The sequence below is a fragment of the Tamandua tetradactyla genome, chromosome 17 (assembly GCF_023851605.1).
Source record: "Tamandua tetradactyla isolate mTamTet1 chromosome 17, mTamTet1.pri, whole genome shotgun sequence".
NCBI classification, from domain to species: Eukaryota; Metazoa; Chordata; class Mammalia; order Pilosa; family Myrmecophagidae; genus Tamandua; species Tamandua tetradactyla.
In genome coordinates, this window is record NC_135343.1 from 9,212,639 (window position 1) to 9,225,509 (window position 12,871).

The following is a 12,871-nucleotide window of genomic DNA, read 5'->3' on the forward strand; positions in this document are numbered from 1 at the left end:
GTACAGTTTTACTTTATGATTCTTCTTTCTGTTTCACAGTAAAAAGAGTTAAAGGCTGGAAGGAATAAGGGCCCTTGAACCACCCAGCAGCCCTGTGGGGTGGGGCAGTGGAGAACTGTGCTTTGAAGACGAATCTTTTACCAGGTAAAAATGTCACTAGAAAAATATCTCCACATAGTACATTATAGAATATCGTCACCACTTCTATTCTACGGGACATTAATTGCATTTATTAATTCACATGTACCGTATAAAATGAATGAATGAAAAACTCAGAGAAAGGACTGTGCATTGCTGGGGAGGGAAATATGTCATGCATCTTTTTGATGATGCGGAAATGTAAGGTCAGAAAAAGTCTCAATTTATTCAGTCTTTAAAATTGCAAATTAATTCCATTTTGCTAGGTTGTTTGCCACTGAAATTCAACTTCTAAAATTGTTCTTAAAAATTCAAACATATAGATGGGCTGGCAACCACGGCTCAGTGGCAGAGTTCTCACCTGCCATGCCAGAGACCTGGGTTTGGTTCCTAGTGCCTGCCCATGTAAAAAAATTTTTTTAAATACAGAGGTCAGGAATTTGATGGGAAACCAAATTTTCAGTAGGAAGGCCTACTGGAGAAAAAAAAAAAGCAGCAGCTAGCGCCCTGAAATGTAGAACAGCTGCATACAATGTCTATTTTCATTCAAGCCTTTATACCCAGTAGTTGAAATGAATAGACACATTAGACCACATTTGTTCAAATATAAAGTAAAATTTCATAACAAGATTATGAAAGTGATTTTTATTACTTTGGTAATTGTGTTCCAATATAGGTAATTATAGATACAGAACTTGTTAAGATAGTATATCAAACAGTAAAATCTACTCATTAATGTTGTATCCCCAAAATCTATTTTGGTTACAATTATGTATTGCAGCTGCTATGTACACGTTAAAAGCATGTAGTATACATGATAAAGTACAAAAATAAGAAAAGGTTAAATAGCAAGTTATCCTTGAGTTATAATAAACAACTACTAGAGTGCACCTTTTTATCACAGAGTTGTGTCATAGCTAAAAACATACAAGTTAATATATTTGCTATGCAACTATTTGATCTAATATAGATCTAATACAAAAATAGTAAAGCCGTAATAACATTTCACAGGTAAAGGCTAAGTTCTGGGATATGAAAGCTTTTAGATAATCCACAAAACAAACCTGAGAATCTTCTTTTTGTTTAGGGAATGGGGGAAGCAATTTTCTTATGAAGTCAGAGCTTTGATACATAAATGAGGCATTCCATAAGCAACATTCTTAAACTAATACAATTATCTGGAGTAGTTAATGATAACCAGCAAATAAGCCAGTCATTTGCTTACTGAAGCCCTCAAACTCAGTTATTTTGTTAGTTTGGTTTTGGTTTTGGTTTCCTTCCTTTAACTAGGCTATAAAAAAAAAATGAAATCAGGTAAACTCCAAACATCCACCTTACTTTCTTCTATATGAGCGGCTTCCCCATCCCAGCAGGCACCAGATGATGTCTGAACCTGCATACACAGAGCCCATCAGAATCTGGTTACCTTACTGAGGTATCCAGATTAGTAAGTGATTATTTCGCTGCCATACATCTCTAAATCAGAGCAAACGGGTTAAGGCAGCCCCGAATCACTGTCTCCGCCTTCCCAGAGCAATGGATTTTGGCATAGCCAGTGCCAAAAAAAAGCTAACGTTTTGGGTAAGCCTGATTTCTATAGCTCACTTTAATGCTCTTTAAAAATACTGATTCAAACACTATTTTTTAATATTCTACAAGAACAGCTATGAAATTTTTAGTAATAAAAAATTACATGAAATTTTTATTAATTAAAAAACTCCTAATTATAAAATAGATCTGCTATGTTGTAGTTTAAAGAAAAACAAAGTCTATTTATGATTTAATACTGACACTCCAACATCTTTCTTCTAAATGTCTATGCTTCAATTTCGTGCTTCAAATTAATTAATCCGAAATCCTTTTCATTCTTTCTCTCTTTCCCTTACCAGTTGCACAAAAAAACATCAAACACTACCCCCTTCGTAATTTTCATAAAAATATTCCAAAAAGCTTAATAAAAATGTAACGAGTAGTAGGCTTTTAGGGCACTACAGAACTTTCCTTTGAAGTTTACATGCAATGTATGTCAGAACTTCATACTCCTGCAATATTCCATCACATTAAAAAAATAATTTGGGTTATTTACATTAACTGAACATAAGCATTTTGTTCAAGCCTTCGGTTTTCACAGAGATTGCTCACTGGCTGAGCCATCACACACAGCGCAACTGATCTGATCCATTCACTGTGCCACAAAGGTATTTTCCAACCAGCCTTCCAAGACTATTTTCTGATTGTGATTTCCAAAAACAGACATTTATTGCTATTTTCTTAAGAAACCAGTTTAAAAGAGAAAAATATAACTATAACGAGAGATTTTCTTCCTTGTTACTTAAAAAAGAAAACGAATCATGGATTGCCTTTTTCATGATTTACCTGGCAGACATGGGTTAAATTTCTCTGCCTTCCACAGCACAATGTCAGATTTCCACTAACTTCAACTAGAACTAAATAAACAGAAAATGCATCAAAATTCAATCACATTAAGAATGTGCAATTTTAACATATTAATCAGATCAATTTACAAAATAACGATTCTTTATTGTGAAAACAATTTTCATGAAAATGCTGTAAAATGATAAGCAAAAAATAAGGAACATTTCTTACAGATCCCAACTCTGACACTGCTGTTCATATCCAAGTTTTGGATGAGTAAGACACTTTGCTTCAAACTGGTTTCCATGATGTCAAAATGGGCAGTTGATTTAATCAAGCTCATTTAATGTACTTGAGTCAACACTGATTGAAGTGATTGTACTTTTAATTTGCAAAGACACTACACAAGATATATATTATTCAACCTTTCCCTGACGAAAATAAGTAATACTAACATAATCCTAACATATTATAATGTATACTGAATACTATTTGATGACATGCTTATTTCTACTTGTGAGATTTACTGAAATCAGTGCTTTACAATCACATCATATAAAGCTTAGCTGGGCTGGCAAAAAAAATTTTTTATGCTTACTTGAAATACTGTACTTTGGCAACCAGGAGAGGTATGACTTCATCTTGGAATTTTACAGTTAACGATTTACAACTTAAAATTCATGATAAATCACTATTAATTCTTTTTGAACAACTGATTTTATATGGCTCATTCTGAAAAGTAAGGAAGCACATCAGTGAGAAAAAAGATAAATCCATCCCACAGTTACCAGAGCCTATCTAAGCTATTTTATTGGAAAGGTAAAAAAGGAATCTCTGGTCTTTACCAGTTCTCTTATTATCCCCAATCACATGCCTTACACGAAAATCACTTTTCTTCGTATATTCAACACTATCTTCTGAAACCTTGCTTAGGAGGGGTTTTCTATGGAGCAGACTTCAGCACATGGGAGACCAATCTTGGAACCCACCATGAAGATTTGATTAATGAAATATTTCTTCAATAAGCAGGTGTGTGTGTGTGCGTGTGCACGGCCCATGTGTGTGTGTGTGCAGAACCCACTATAACTCCAAAGAATGCACACACACACACCCCTCAAGAAATCATTAGTACCAGGACCCAGTACATATATAAAGATCCCCGGAACCCTTAGTTCTTTGACTCACAGGAGCTCCTGCTCAGCCCACATGCCCCAGAGGAGCCACTCCGAGCAGGTGCAGGGCACACCTCACCTGCAGTGCAGGTGGCGTATGCCCACCTGAAAGGCTGATTGCCGGAGTGGCACAGAAGAGCTAGGAAGAAAAAAACTGGAATTCTACTTGCCCATGGCCCAAGACATGAGGATTTCTAAAACTCCTGCTTGCCTCTGGTTCCTCACTGGCAGCCTTCCTCGGCCCGCAGCTTCTGGACGGTGCTATCAAGGAGCTCCATGGACTCCCTGAGCGTGACGTTGATTTTAAATGCCTTGGGCTTAATGGTGAGGCCGTAGGTGAACCCCATCTGTGCGGGCGCATCTGGGCTGGCCCTGAAGTGGCACTGGTGAGCCAGGAGGGCGAGGAAGAGAAAGAGCTGCACCTTGGAGAGCTCTTCCCCGATGCAGCGCCGCTTGCCCACGGAGAAGATCATGACGCTGCTGGCCAAGTCCTTGTCGATGTCGCCGGCCGGGTCCAGGAAGCGGGCCGGGTTAAAGGCCTCCGGGTCAGGCCACTTCTCCGGGTCATGATTCACGGACCACTGGTTCACGAAGACCACCGTGTCCTTGGGGATGTGGTAGCCCAGGACCGAGGCGTCGGCTCTGGTAGCGTGAGGAATGGTGACGGGCATGAAGCTGGAGAAGCGCATGGCTTCGTACAGAAAGGCCATGAGGTAGGGCAGGCGGGGCTGGTCGTCCAGCCCGGGCAGCCGCTCCCTGCCCACCACGCGGTCCAGCTCGGCCTGCACCCGCGCCTGGGCTTCCGGGTACCTGTTCGGTTTTGCACGCAGAGGGGGGAACCAGGGCGAAGAGTGAATTCCCATGCAGCAAAAGAAAGCACGAGAGAAAAGCACAATTTAAGAAAAAAAATAAATCCATCTCTCATCTAGAACGTACACTGTAATTTCTTTTAATTCAGCTTTCTTTAAACAGGCTCTCTGAGTCAGGGACTGAATTAATATGTCTAGCCAAAAAAAAAAAAAGAGAGAGAGAAATACCAAAGCAACCGTTTCCTAACATATTCCTCACTAACTCACAAGATGGGCTTCAGCTGCCATACTGCCTGTACTAGGCTAAAGTGCTTCCCTATCAGTTAAAAAAAAAAAAAAAGTCAAAGTTTTCTCAACCTAAAAATGGACAGGAAAACTGATCGTTTAGGCACAGCAGGCACAGTGCCAAGAGCTGACAATGCTTTTTAGGGGCCCACAAAAAAATGCTTTCATTTTCTTTAACATCAGATGGGGGAAAAATGAACTTTTAGGTGGAAGAAAATGTTTTAATATACAATTTTAATATGTTTATCTTTATATCAACATAGTCATAAGATACAATTTTTACTGTTTGTTTTTTTTTTAATGGAGGAAAGGGGCCCACGAAGGCAAAATATACCTAGGGCCCTCAAAAGTATATAACACAGCATTGAAAGTGGATCCTTTTCTTTCCTCATCACCCTGGACAATTCTGGCAGACAGACAGTTCTCATACTATACAAAAATAATTGTTATCCTGGTAGATAAAGGCTACACATTTTCTAAACTTAAAAACAAATTCCCAATGTTCATAAGATTATGATACAAATAGTAATACTTATTCACCGTTGCCAATATAAACTAGTGTAATCCTTTTGGCCAGAAACAAAATCTGATTACAAAGCAAAATTCATAAGACAACTTCCACTTTTAAAACTGAGTAATTCATGCCTAGAAATGTGTCTTCCAGAAACAATTTAACAGGCACAAAAAATATATATAACCACAGTGATAGCTATATCATTTTAAATGCAGTCAAGGCCAATGACCAATGTTGAAACTCAAAACAAAACAAAACAAAAAAACACGATTTTATTGTGGTAAAATGTTATAGCCATCAACTTATATCCCCCCCCCCCCCCCCCCGCATGGCAGGCACCGGGAATCGAACCCGGGTCTCCGGCATGGTAGGCGAGAACTCTGCCTGCTGAACTGTGGTGGGCCCCATCAACTTACTTCTAAAGGCTAAAAGAAGGGGAAACGTCCACTACAATATGTGTAAGTGTCAAAAATAAAAAAATACGCAACAAATTATTGCAAGTCTGGAAAAAACGTAAGCATGTATGTGATAGAATTGTGGATTTTTTAAAATTACTTCTTTATCATTATGTTGCAAGAGCATGCAAGTTTTTCCATAAAGGGTCAGATAGTAACAAATATTTTAGGCTCTGTGGACCATACTCACTTAGTCACAACTATTCAACTGTCTGCTACAACAGCCATAAACCACACATAAAAGAACCCGCATGGCTGTGTTTCAATGAAACATATATCTAAAAACAGGTAACATCATTTGCAGACCCCTATCCTACTGGTTTTGCACTAAAAGAAAGAAGATATATTTCTCAGCGATAATGAATTGAAAGTGACTCCAAAATTATTTTATATCCTTTTGCCGACCAATTGGACCACTATCTGCAATTCGGTTTCTATGCTAAAGCAAAGCAATATTCAAAAGATAATTGCTTATCTGGGGATGCAAAGAACCTACTGAGCCCCACCCCTCCTGGGAGCGCCTCATCTAGTGTTGACTGTTCTTTATTCGATTTCTACCCTCCCCGCCCTTTACACCTGTTTCTATGATCTTAATACTTAATAGCTATTTTTAATATACAACATTTTAAGGTTGTGAGTGTAGCTACACAGTATCCAAGGAAATGTAAGTTGCGGTGGAGTCTACTAGCAAAAGATTCCATCTCAGCCTTCCACATTTTAGGGCCAGCGCAAATTCAGCATCCACCCATTTGGGCCAAGAACTGACACAACCGGGACTCCTGGGCTCTCGAAGGTAAGAAAAACTGGGTAGGGGCTGGCTGATTCGCGTGCGCACAGGGGTCGGCGCTCTCACTCACGGTGGGCCCTGAGGTCCCTGCACCCGGGAACGCGAGGTCCGCAGGCGCTTCCTGGAAACCCCGGTTGAGTCTCCAGATGCCACTCCGCACTCCGTAAAGGTGGCTGCGTCTCGGGTTCTTAACCCGACACTTCCCTGACCCCCGGCTCTGCGGGGGTATAAACCCAGCACCGCCCTCTCGTCTCTGGCCGCCTTTCTAAAGCTTCCCCGCCGCTTCCCGGGGCAGCGGGGCCAGGTCCGCGCCACCTACGAGCCAAGCCGATTAGGCGGTTTTACTTAACATATTCACCGCTTGACTCCTTCTCTCAGACCTTTCCAATTTTGCTTCTCCTAACACCAGGGAGTGAGAGATCTGAGCTAATCTGCAGGCACTTTAAGAATCTAGTTTTTCTAGGAGGCTTCTCACAACTGTGTCGCCCCCCGCAAGCGACTCACGGGCGCGGGGAGGTGAAAGAAAAAGGGATAAAGACAAGGACAAAGGCGCGGAGAAGTCCCAGCACGCCTGGTGGGACCGGCGGGCGCACATCTCCGCCTGCACCGCGCGCCCCGGGGCTCTGCTCTCCGCGTGCTAAGCGTTTTGGGGACCTGGAGCGAAACGCCAAGCCCTGCGCTGTGGTCCGACCTCAGCCTATTCGAGCCGCACTCCGCCTTTTACAAAAGAGAACGAGAAAGCCCGTCCCACGCTCCCGGGGGCTTTTACCTGGTGAACAGGATGAGCAGCCACTGCAGCGCCGTGGAGAGGGTGTCCTGGCTGGCGCCGAAAATGTCAGTGACAGTGGCCGGCACGAACTCTATGCCCAGCCGCGCGCTGCTGGCGCCCGAGCCCTCAGCCTCCTCCTTTCCCGCGGCGAGGATGAACGCGTCCATCATATCGCGGGGAGCTGCCCCCGGCCGCAGGTTCTCCTGGTGCCGCAGGAACTTGTCAAGCACGAAATTGCTGAAGTCGCGGTTGAGCTGCTCGAACTCGCGGAAGGCAGTGCGCACCGGGTTGGGGAAACGCCGCAGCCACGGCAGCACGTCCACCAGGCTGCCCGCGCCCACCGTGCGCCCGAACTTCTCGTTATGGCTGAGCAGCCCGCGGAACTCGGTGTCGTCGTGGCTGTAGCGGCAGCCGAAGCACACGGCGCTCATAACATTGGCCACCGCCACCACGGTCAGCGGCCCTGGGTCGAGGAAGGCGCCGCCCGCGCTGCCGCGCACCAGCAGCGCCACCAGCTCGCGCGCCTCGCTCAGCACGTGGGCCTCGAGGACGCGGCGGCTGCGCGGCTGGCGCGTGGAGAAGGCGCGGACGGTGCCGAACGCTGCGCGCCGCTGCACCTTCCAGCTCTCGGAGTAGGGACCGAAAGCCAGGCTGCGGCCGCCGGACACCACGCGGAAGGAGGCGAAGGGCGGCCGGTCGGCGAAGGCGACTCCCTGCTGCACCAGGGCCTGGCGGATGGCGCGCTCGCCGTTCAGCACCACCACGGGGCAGCTGCCCAGGCGGATCTGGAAGACGTCGCCGTAGCGCCGCGCCAAGCGCGCGAACGAGAGGTGCGGCACCGGGCCCACCGCCGCCGCGTTGCCGATCAGCGGCCACGGGAAGGGGCCCGGCGGCGTGGACAAGGGCTGCCGCCGCCGCTGCCGCCGCAGCCACTGGCCCACGTGCAAGGCGGCCAGCACGGAGAGGAGCAGCAGCAGCGTGGCCTGCTGGGCGGACAGCGGGCTCGGCTGTCGGGGCTCGTCCGGGCTGAGGCCGGTGGCCATGCTGGGGACAGAAGGGCGAGAGCGTGACACTCAAGAGTTCAGAGAAAAGAGCGGGCGTCCTCCACCTCTACCCCAGCCTCGGGGCTACCGCGCGCCGCTGGGTGGGGAGGACTGGTCGTGCGTCTGTCAGGCCAGGTGACAGCCGAAGCACACGTCTTCCAGTGGCTGAAGACGCCTCTCGTATGCCCGACCTACTCCCCCATGGATAAGGGAAGGGACGTGCGTCCTCCTCTCTGTAACGCCGCCGCCGCCGCCGCCACCACCATCCCCGGCTGCGCAACGGTTCCTACAACTCGGGGACAACACTGCGAGCAAATAGGCGGTGGCGGCTCAATCCTTTCTAAAGCGCTACCGTCCCCGGCCCTGCGCGCCCTCCTCCCCCCGCCCCCAGCTGTCAAAATTCATCAGAATGGGACGCGAGAAGGACAGACTGACCTGCGAGGAGGCGCGGCTTCCAGCGGGCGGGCGGGCTCAGAGAAGGGACCCGAGCCTTTGCGAAGCGCGAGGAACTCTAGGAACTCGGAGGCCCGCCCCGGACACTTGTTGCCGGCTCTGGGAATCTGACCACTCCGGGGTCCCCTGGCGCAGTCGGAGCCAAGGGCGATCCGATTTGGGACGGGGATGGAGAAAGGGGGAGGCCTCCTTTGCCCAGCCCCGCGGCACCTGGGGCCCTGGCAAAGTTGAAGTTTTCTTACAGCACCGGGATGGAGACTGGGTTCAGCGAGCGGAGTCGATTCCCAGCCTTCACGCCCCCGCGTGCACGGCTCTCGTGGGTAGCAATTCAGAGACGCGGTCCGTTTGCACACAGTCACTCCAGAGAGCACAACTGCGCCATCCCACTACTCCGGGTTTTAAGGAGCGGAGACCTGGCCAGGGCGGGACTGGCGCGGGGCGGGGCGCAGCGGGAACTTTGGCGCAGCTCAGACGGGGACTTGGCGCGGTCCGACGGGCTTTGAGCAGTAGGGCTGCTTCGCTTTGCCCCGGAGCCGCTCTGGACCAGTCGTCCCCCACCGGGGCGCACGGTTCTCCCCGAACGCGCCGAACCGAACCTGCCGGTGGCGGTGCGCCTGCGGCGGGAGCGCGTTCCACGCACGGAGCTCGCCCTCCTTCCTTCCCAGTGACTTTAGTTTCGTTCCCGGAGAGAAACTCGCTCAGAATCTTTGGGCACCCCACCAGGGAAGCGAAACCTGGCGGTTTGGAAATGAAAAGGGGTCGGTTTGTGGTGGCACTTTGCTTTGCAGCGTCCCTATTTTTTGTTTGCTTTTCCCTCAAATGTTCAAACAAACAGTTCGGCCCCTCGGTTGCAGCCTTAAGGGCGCAAACTTCTCCTTCCACCTCGTGCCGAGAGATCAGGGACCCCCGAGAGAGCCTGTTGCCGCGCCCCGGGGCGCTGACAGTCCTTGGCACACAACCCGCAGCACCCACGGGGCGCAGGCGGCGCTGAGGTTTCCCGCGCACAAACAACGCCCGGTGCCCCCGCCCGCGGGAGGACGCGGGGCCGCCCAGGGCGCCCCTGGAGGCGGCTGGCGCAGGGCCGGGGGCCAAGTGGGGCGAGTACGGGTGGGGGGGTGGGGCCGCGCAAGGATTCCCGGAGTGAGGGACCCGGGGGGAGGGAGAGGAAGGGGGCAAATTATGCCGGAGTGCCTGCGAACTTGAACGGCACTTGGAATGCTGCCCCTGCTGTCGCCTCCCCCTTGCGTGCGGAGCTGGGCCTTGCGTGCGCCGCTTCTGGAAAGTCGGCTCCAGTCACGTCCCTCGGCGCTCCTCGCGGCGGCCCCTCCCGCGCTTCTCACGGCACCTGACACGCAGAGGCGGCGGCGGGGAAGGCGGCCGAGGGCGGGGTGCCGAGCGCCGCCACCCTCCGCGGCGCACGCACGGCCCGGGCCCCCGAGGCCGACCTTGGGGCCCACCGCCCCCCCCACCCGACCATCCGCTTCGCGACCCGGCTGCCCTGTCGCGGCTCTGTCCCCTTTCCAGCGCGCGGGCGGTCGCGCTGGGGACGTTTCCTTCCTAGGGGAGGTCGGCCGCGCTCGGACGGCAGCTGCCTGCTGGGCGGGCTGCACCGTTCCTTACACGGTCACGGAGTGTTTTCAGGACAGCGGAGGGAACAAGGTCTTCTCCAACGCGAGGTGGGGGGAGGCCCGGGGCTAGAGGAGGGGTGGGATGTTTCCTAGTAAACCAGGTGGGAACTGTGCCTCCAAGTCGCCGGAGTCATCAACTAGAAGTACAAAGCTGACGCCTTTGCCATGGGACAACCCTGTGCTTTGCGCCTTTACGAGCGGTGCGGATCTCGTGCTATGGTTGCGTGGTGTGTAAATGGGGAAACCAGGGTTCAGAGAGGTTTTGTGACTTACTCAAGATCAAGAGGTGGAGCCAGGAATGGAGCTCACGCCGCTGGAGCTCCTTCGCAAGTAACACGAAAGGAAATGGGGGGATTAAAGACACAAATGCTTCTTCTCTAGACTGCCTTTCTTTAAAATGTTCAGCCGGAAGTGTTTTAAAAATAGTTGTATTTGGTTTCAGAATTGAGGATTCTGAGGATAATAAAAAAAATAATTAGAATTTAAGAAAAAATGCTCACCTTTTGCAACTAACTTGGTTTTGAGTGACGTCTGTGGATTGCCCCATAACTGATCTTGGAGTAACTGAATTTTAAACAACCCTCGCGGATGTCTGAAAAGAGACCGACTTCTTGAAAATTTGAAAACAGCCATAAAATAGTTGACCTAGTAAGAAAATGCCTTTTGTAAAAGTCTTCATTTGGTAGCTTTTGAGAGGTTTTCTGAAAATGATTTCACACGCTATTATGGCGTACTCAAATCAGTGATAAAGTTAGTTTTTTAGCAAGTGGTTAAATAAATATTGGTTTCCCACAGCTTGTGATGGCCTACATTTCATTTGGAATGAGTTTCATAACAACCTTAGGAAGGTCCAGCTTTAGCAAGACCCCTGTCCTAATAATTCAAGGCACTCTGCTGCATGCATCCATGCAGCCCTCGAATTAGTAGACAGGAATGATCTATGGCTTGATCCAAATTCTGAGCTTGCAACATTCCTGAAAGTCTTACTCACCTTTTCACTACCAGAATCGGAGTACACAGGTGGAAGTTGCGCTCTCTTTGAAAGTGTAAAGCAGGACTGTTCCCAAGGTCTCCTGTTTATAATGCCATGTGGTTTGTAGATGCATGCCTCCCAGCCACAGCAAATAGGTCAGGCTTTGGTTTCTTGGCTTTGCTTTCTTTTGTTCTAGAATAGGCCTGGAAAAGCAGAGAAACCAGATGGGCAAAGGCTGTCAGATAGGAAGTTTCTTATCAACTGTGACAAAGCCAAATAGCTGGCTGTGGTTACACCTTTAGAACCTTCTGCCTCAGGCTCGCCCATGCTTTATGGTGCAGACCTCTCTCCCAGGGCCCAGCTGGTACCTCTATGGGTAAACCCAAAGCAGACTATGAGTGCCCATGAGCCAGCTCCTGGCCAAGGTGGGGCCCCTCACCTGGTGAAGATCCACACTGGGTTCATTCATTATCACAGCTTCTCAAACCAAACAGGTTTCTAAGGCTCAGGGCTCTCTTTTCAATTAAGAGCCCAGAAAATGGGGATTTCACCCTCCCAACTCTCAGATTTGAACTGTTTGCTGGAAATAACTTTCAAAAGAACAGTTAAGCTACAGGGATAATCCAAAGTAGAGGTTTAAAAGGTCTGATATTGTATTGATTCCAAGGAACAGAAACCCAACTTAAACTTGTTTAAGCAGGACAGAATGCACGGGCTCTTGTGGGAGGGAGAAGTAACTAGTACTTCATAGGACAGAAGGACCTAGTACTTCTCCATCTGATCTCTGTCTCTACTGGTCTCTGCTTGGGCTTTGTTTTGCAAGTTCTCTCCCAGTGATGAGGAAACCCGGCTGTTGGAGATTGAATCACATCCTCCACAGAAGACATGTTCGAGTCCCAACACCTGGTCCTGTGGGTGTGAACCCATTGTTAAATAGAACTGGAGGAGACAGTGGGCCTTAATCCCAAATGTCTGAAGTCTTTATAAGCAAAAGAAATTGGGTACAGAAGGAAAAGCCACAGGGAGCAGCCAGAAGCTGGAAGTCAGTGGAACCCGGAGAAGAGAGAACTATGCATGGCCAACATGACAGAAAGCCAAGGACCAAGGATCACCAGCAGCCAGCCCCAGAATGCCACCGTGTTCAGGGAGAAAGGATAGCCTCCTATCGCCTTGGTTTTGCATTTCCCCTAGCCTCAAAACCATGAACCAATAAATGCTCATTGTTTGAGCTTATTCATTGTATGGTGTTTATTGTAGCAGCTAGGGAACTATGGCACTGGCCATGGGCAGCCTCAAATTAACAACCTCAGGAGAAAGAGAACATTTCTTGTCAATGGTATTATTCAAGGCCCTTAGAAAGACTCCTGTGATCCAGGTCACCATCAAGTGCCCATCCCTGGGGCCAAGGGGCTAGGTTTGTTTTCAGAAAAAGAGGGATAGGGGAGACGTGCAAGGAAGCAAAGGTAAGA

The 12,871-nt window shown here is 48.7% G+C and overlaps 1 protein-coding gene across 1 annotated transcript; it reads right to left on the reverse strand.

The window, feature by feature from the left end:
• Positions 1 to 733: 733 nt before the first annotated feature.
• CYP1B1 (cytochrome P450 family 1 subfamily B member 1) lies at positions 734 to 9,209 on the reverse strand. The gene is made up of 3 exons (XM_077134020.1): positions 8,784 to 9,209; positions 7,306 to 8,349; positions 734 to 4,496 (listed from the first exon to the last, which is right to left on the reverse strand). Exons 2-3 carry the CDS (start codon positions 8,346 to 8,348, stop codon positions 3,908 to 3,910), a joined length of 1,632 nt encoding a protein of 543 aa, XP_076990135.1. The 5' UTR covers position 8,349; positions 8,784 to 9,209; the 3' UTR covers positions 734 to 3,907.
• Between the last annotated feature and the right edge of the window lie 3,662 nt (positions 9,210 to 12,871).

Coding starts and splice junctions, on each gene's coding strand:
- CYP1B1 (XM_077134020.1), bottom strand. CDS start 8,348: ATGGCCACCGGCCTCAGCCCGGACGAGCCCCGACAGCCGAGCCCGCTG. Junction 4,497..7,305: donor CTGCTCATCCTGTTCACCAG/GTAAAAGCCCCC, acceptor AAAACCGAACAG/GTACCCGGAAGCCCAGGCGC.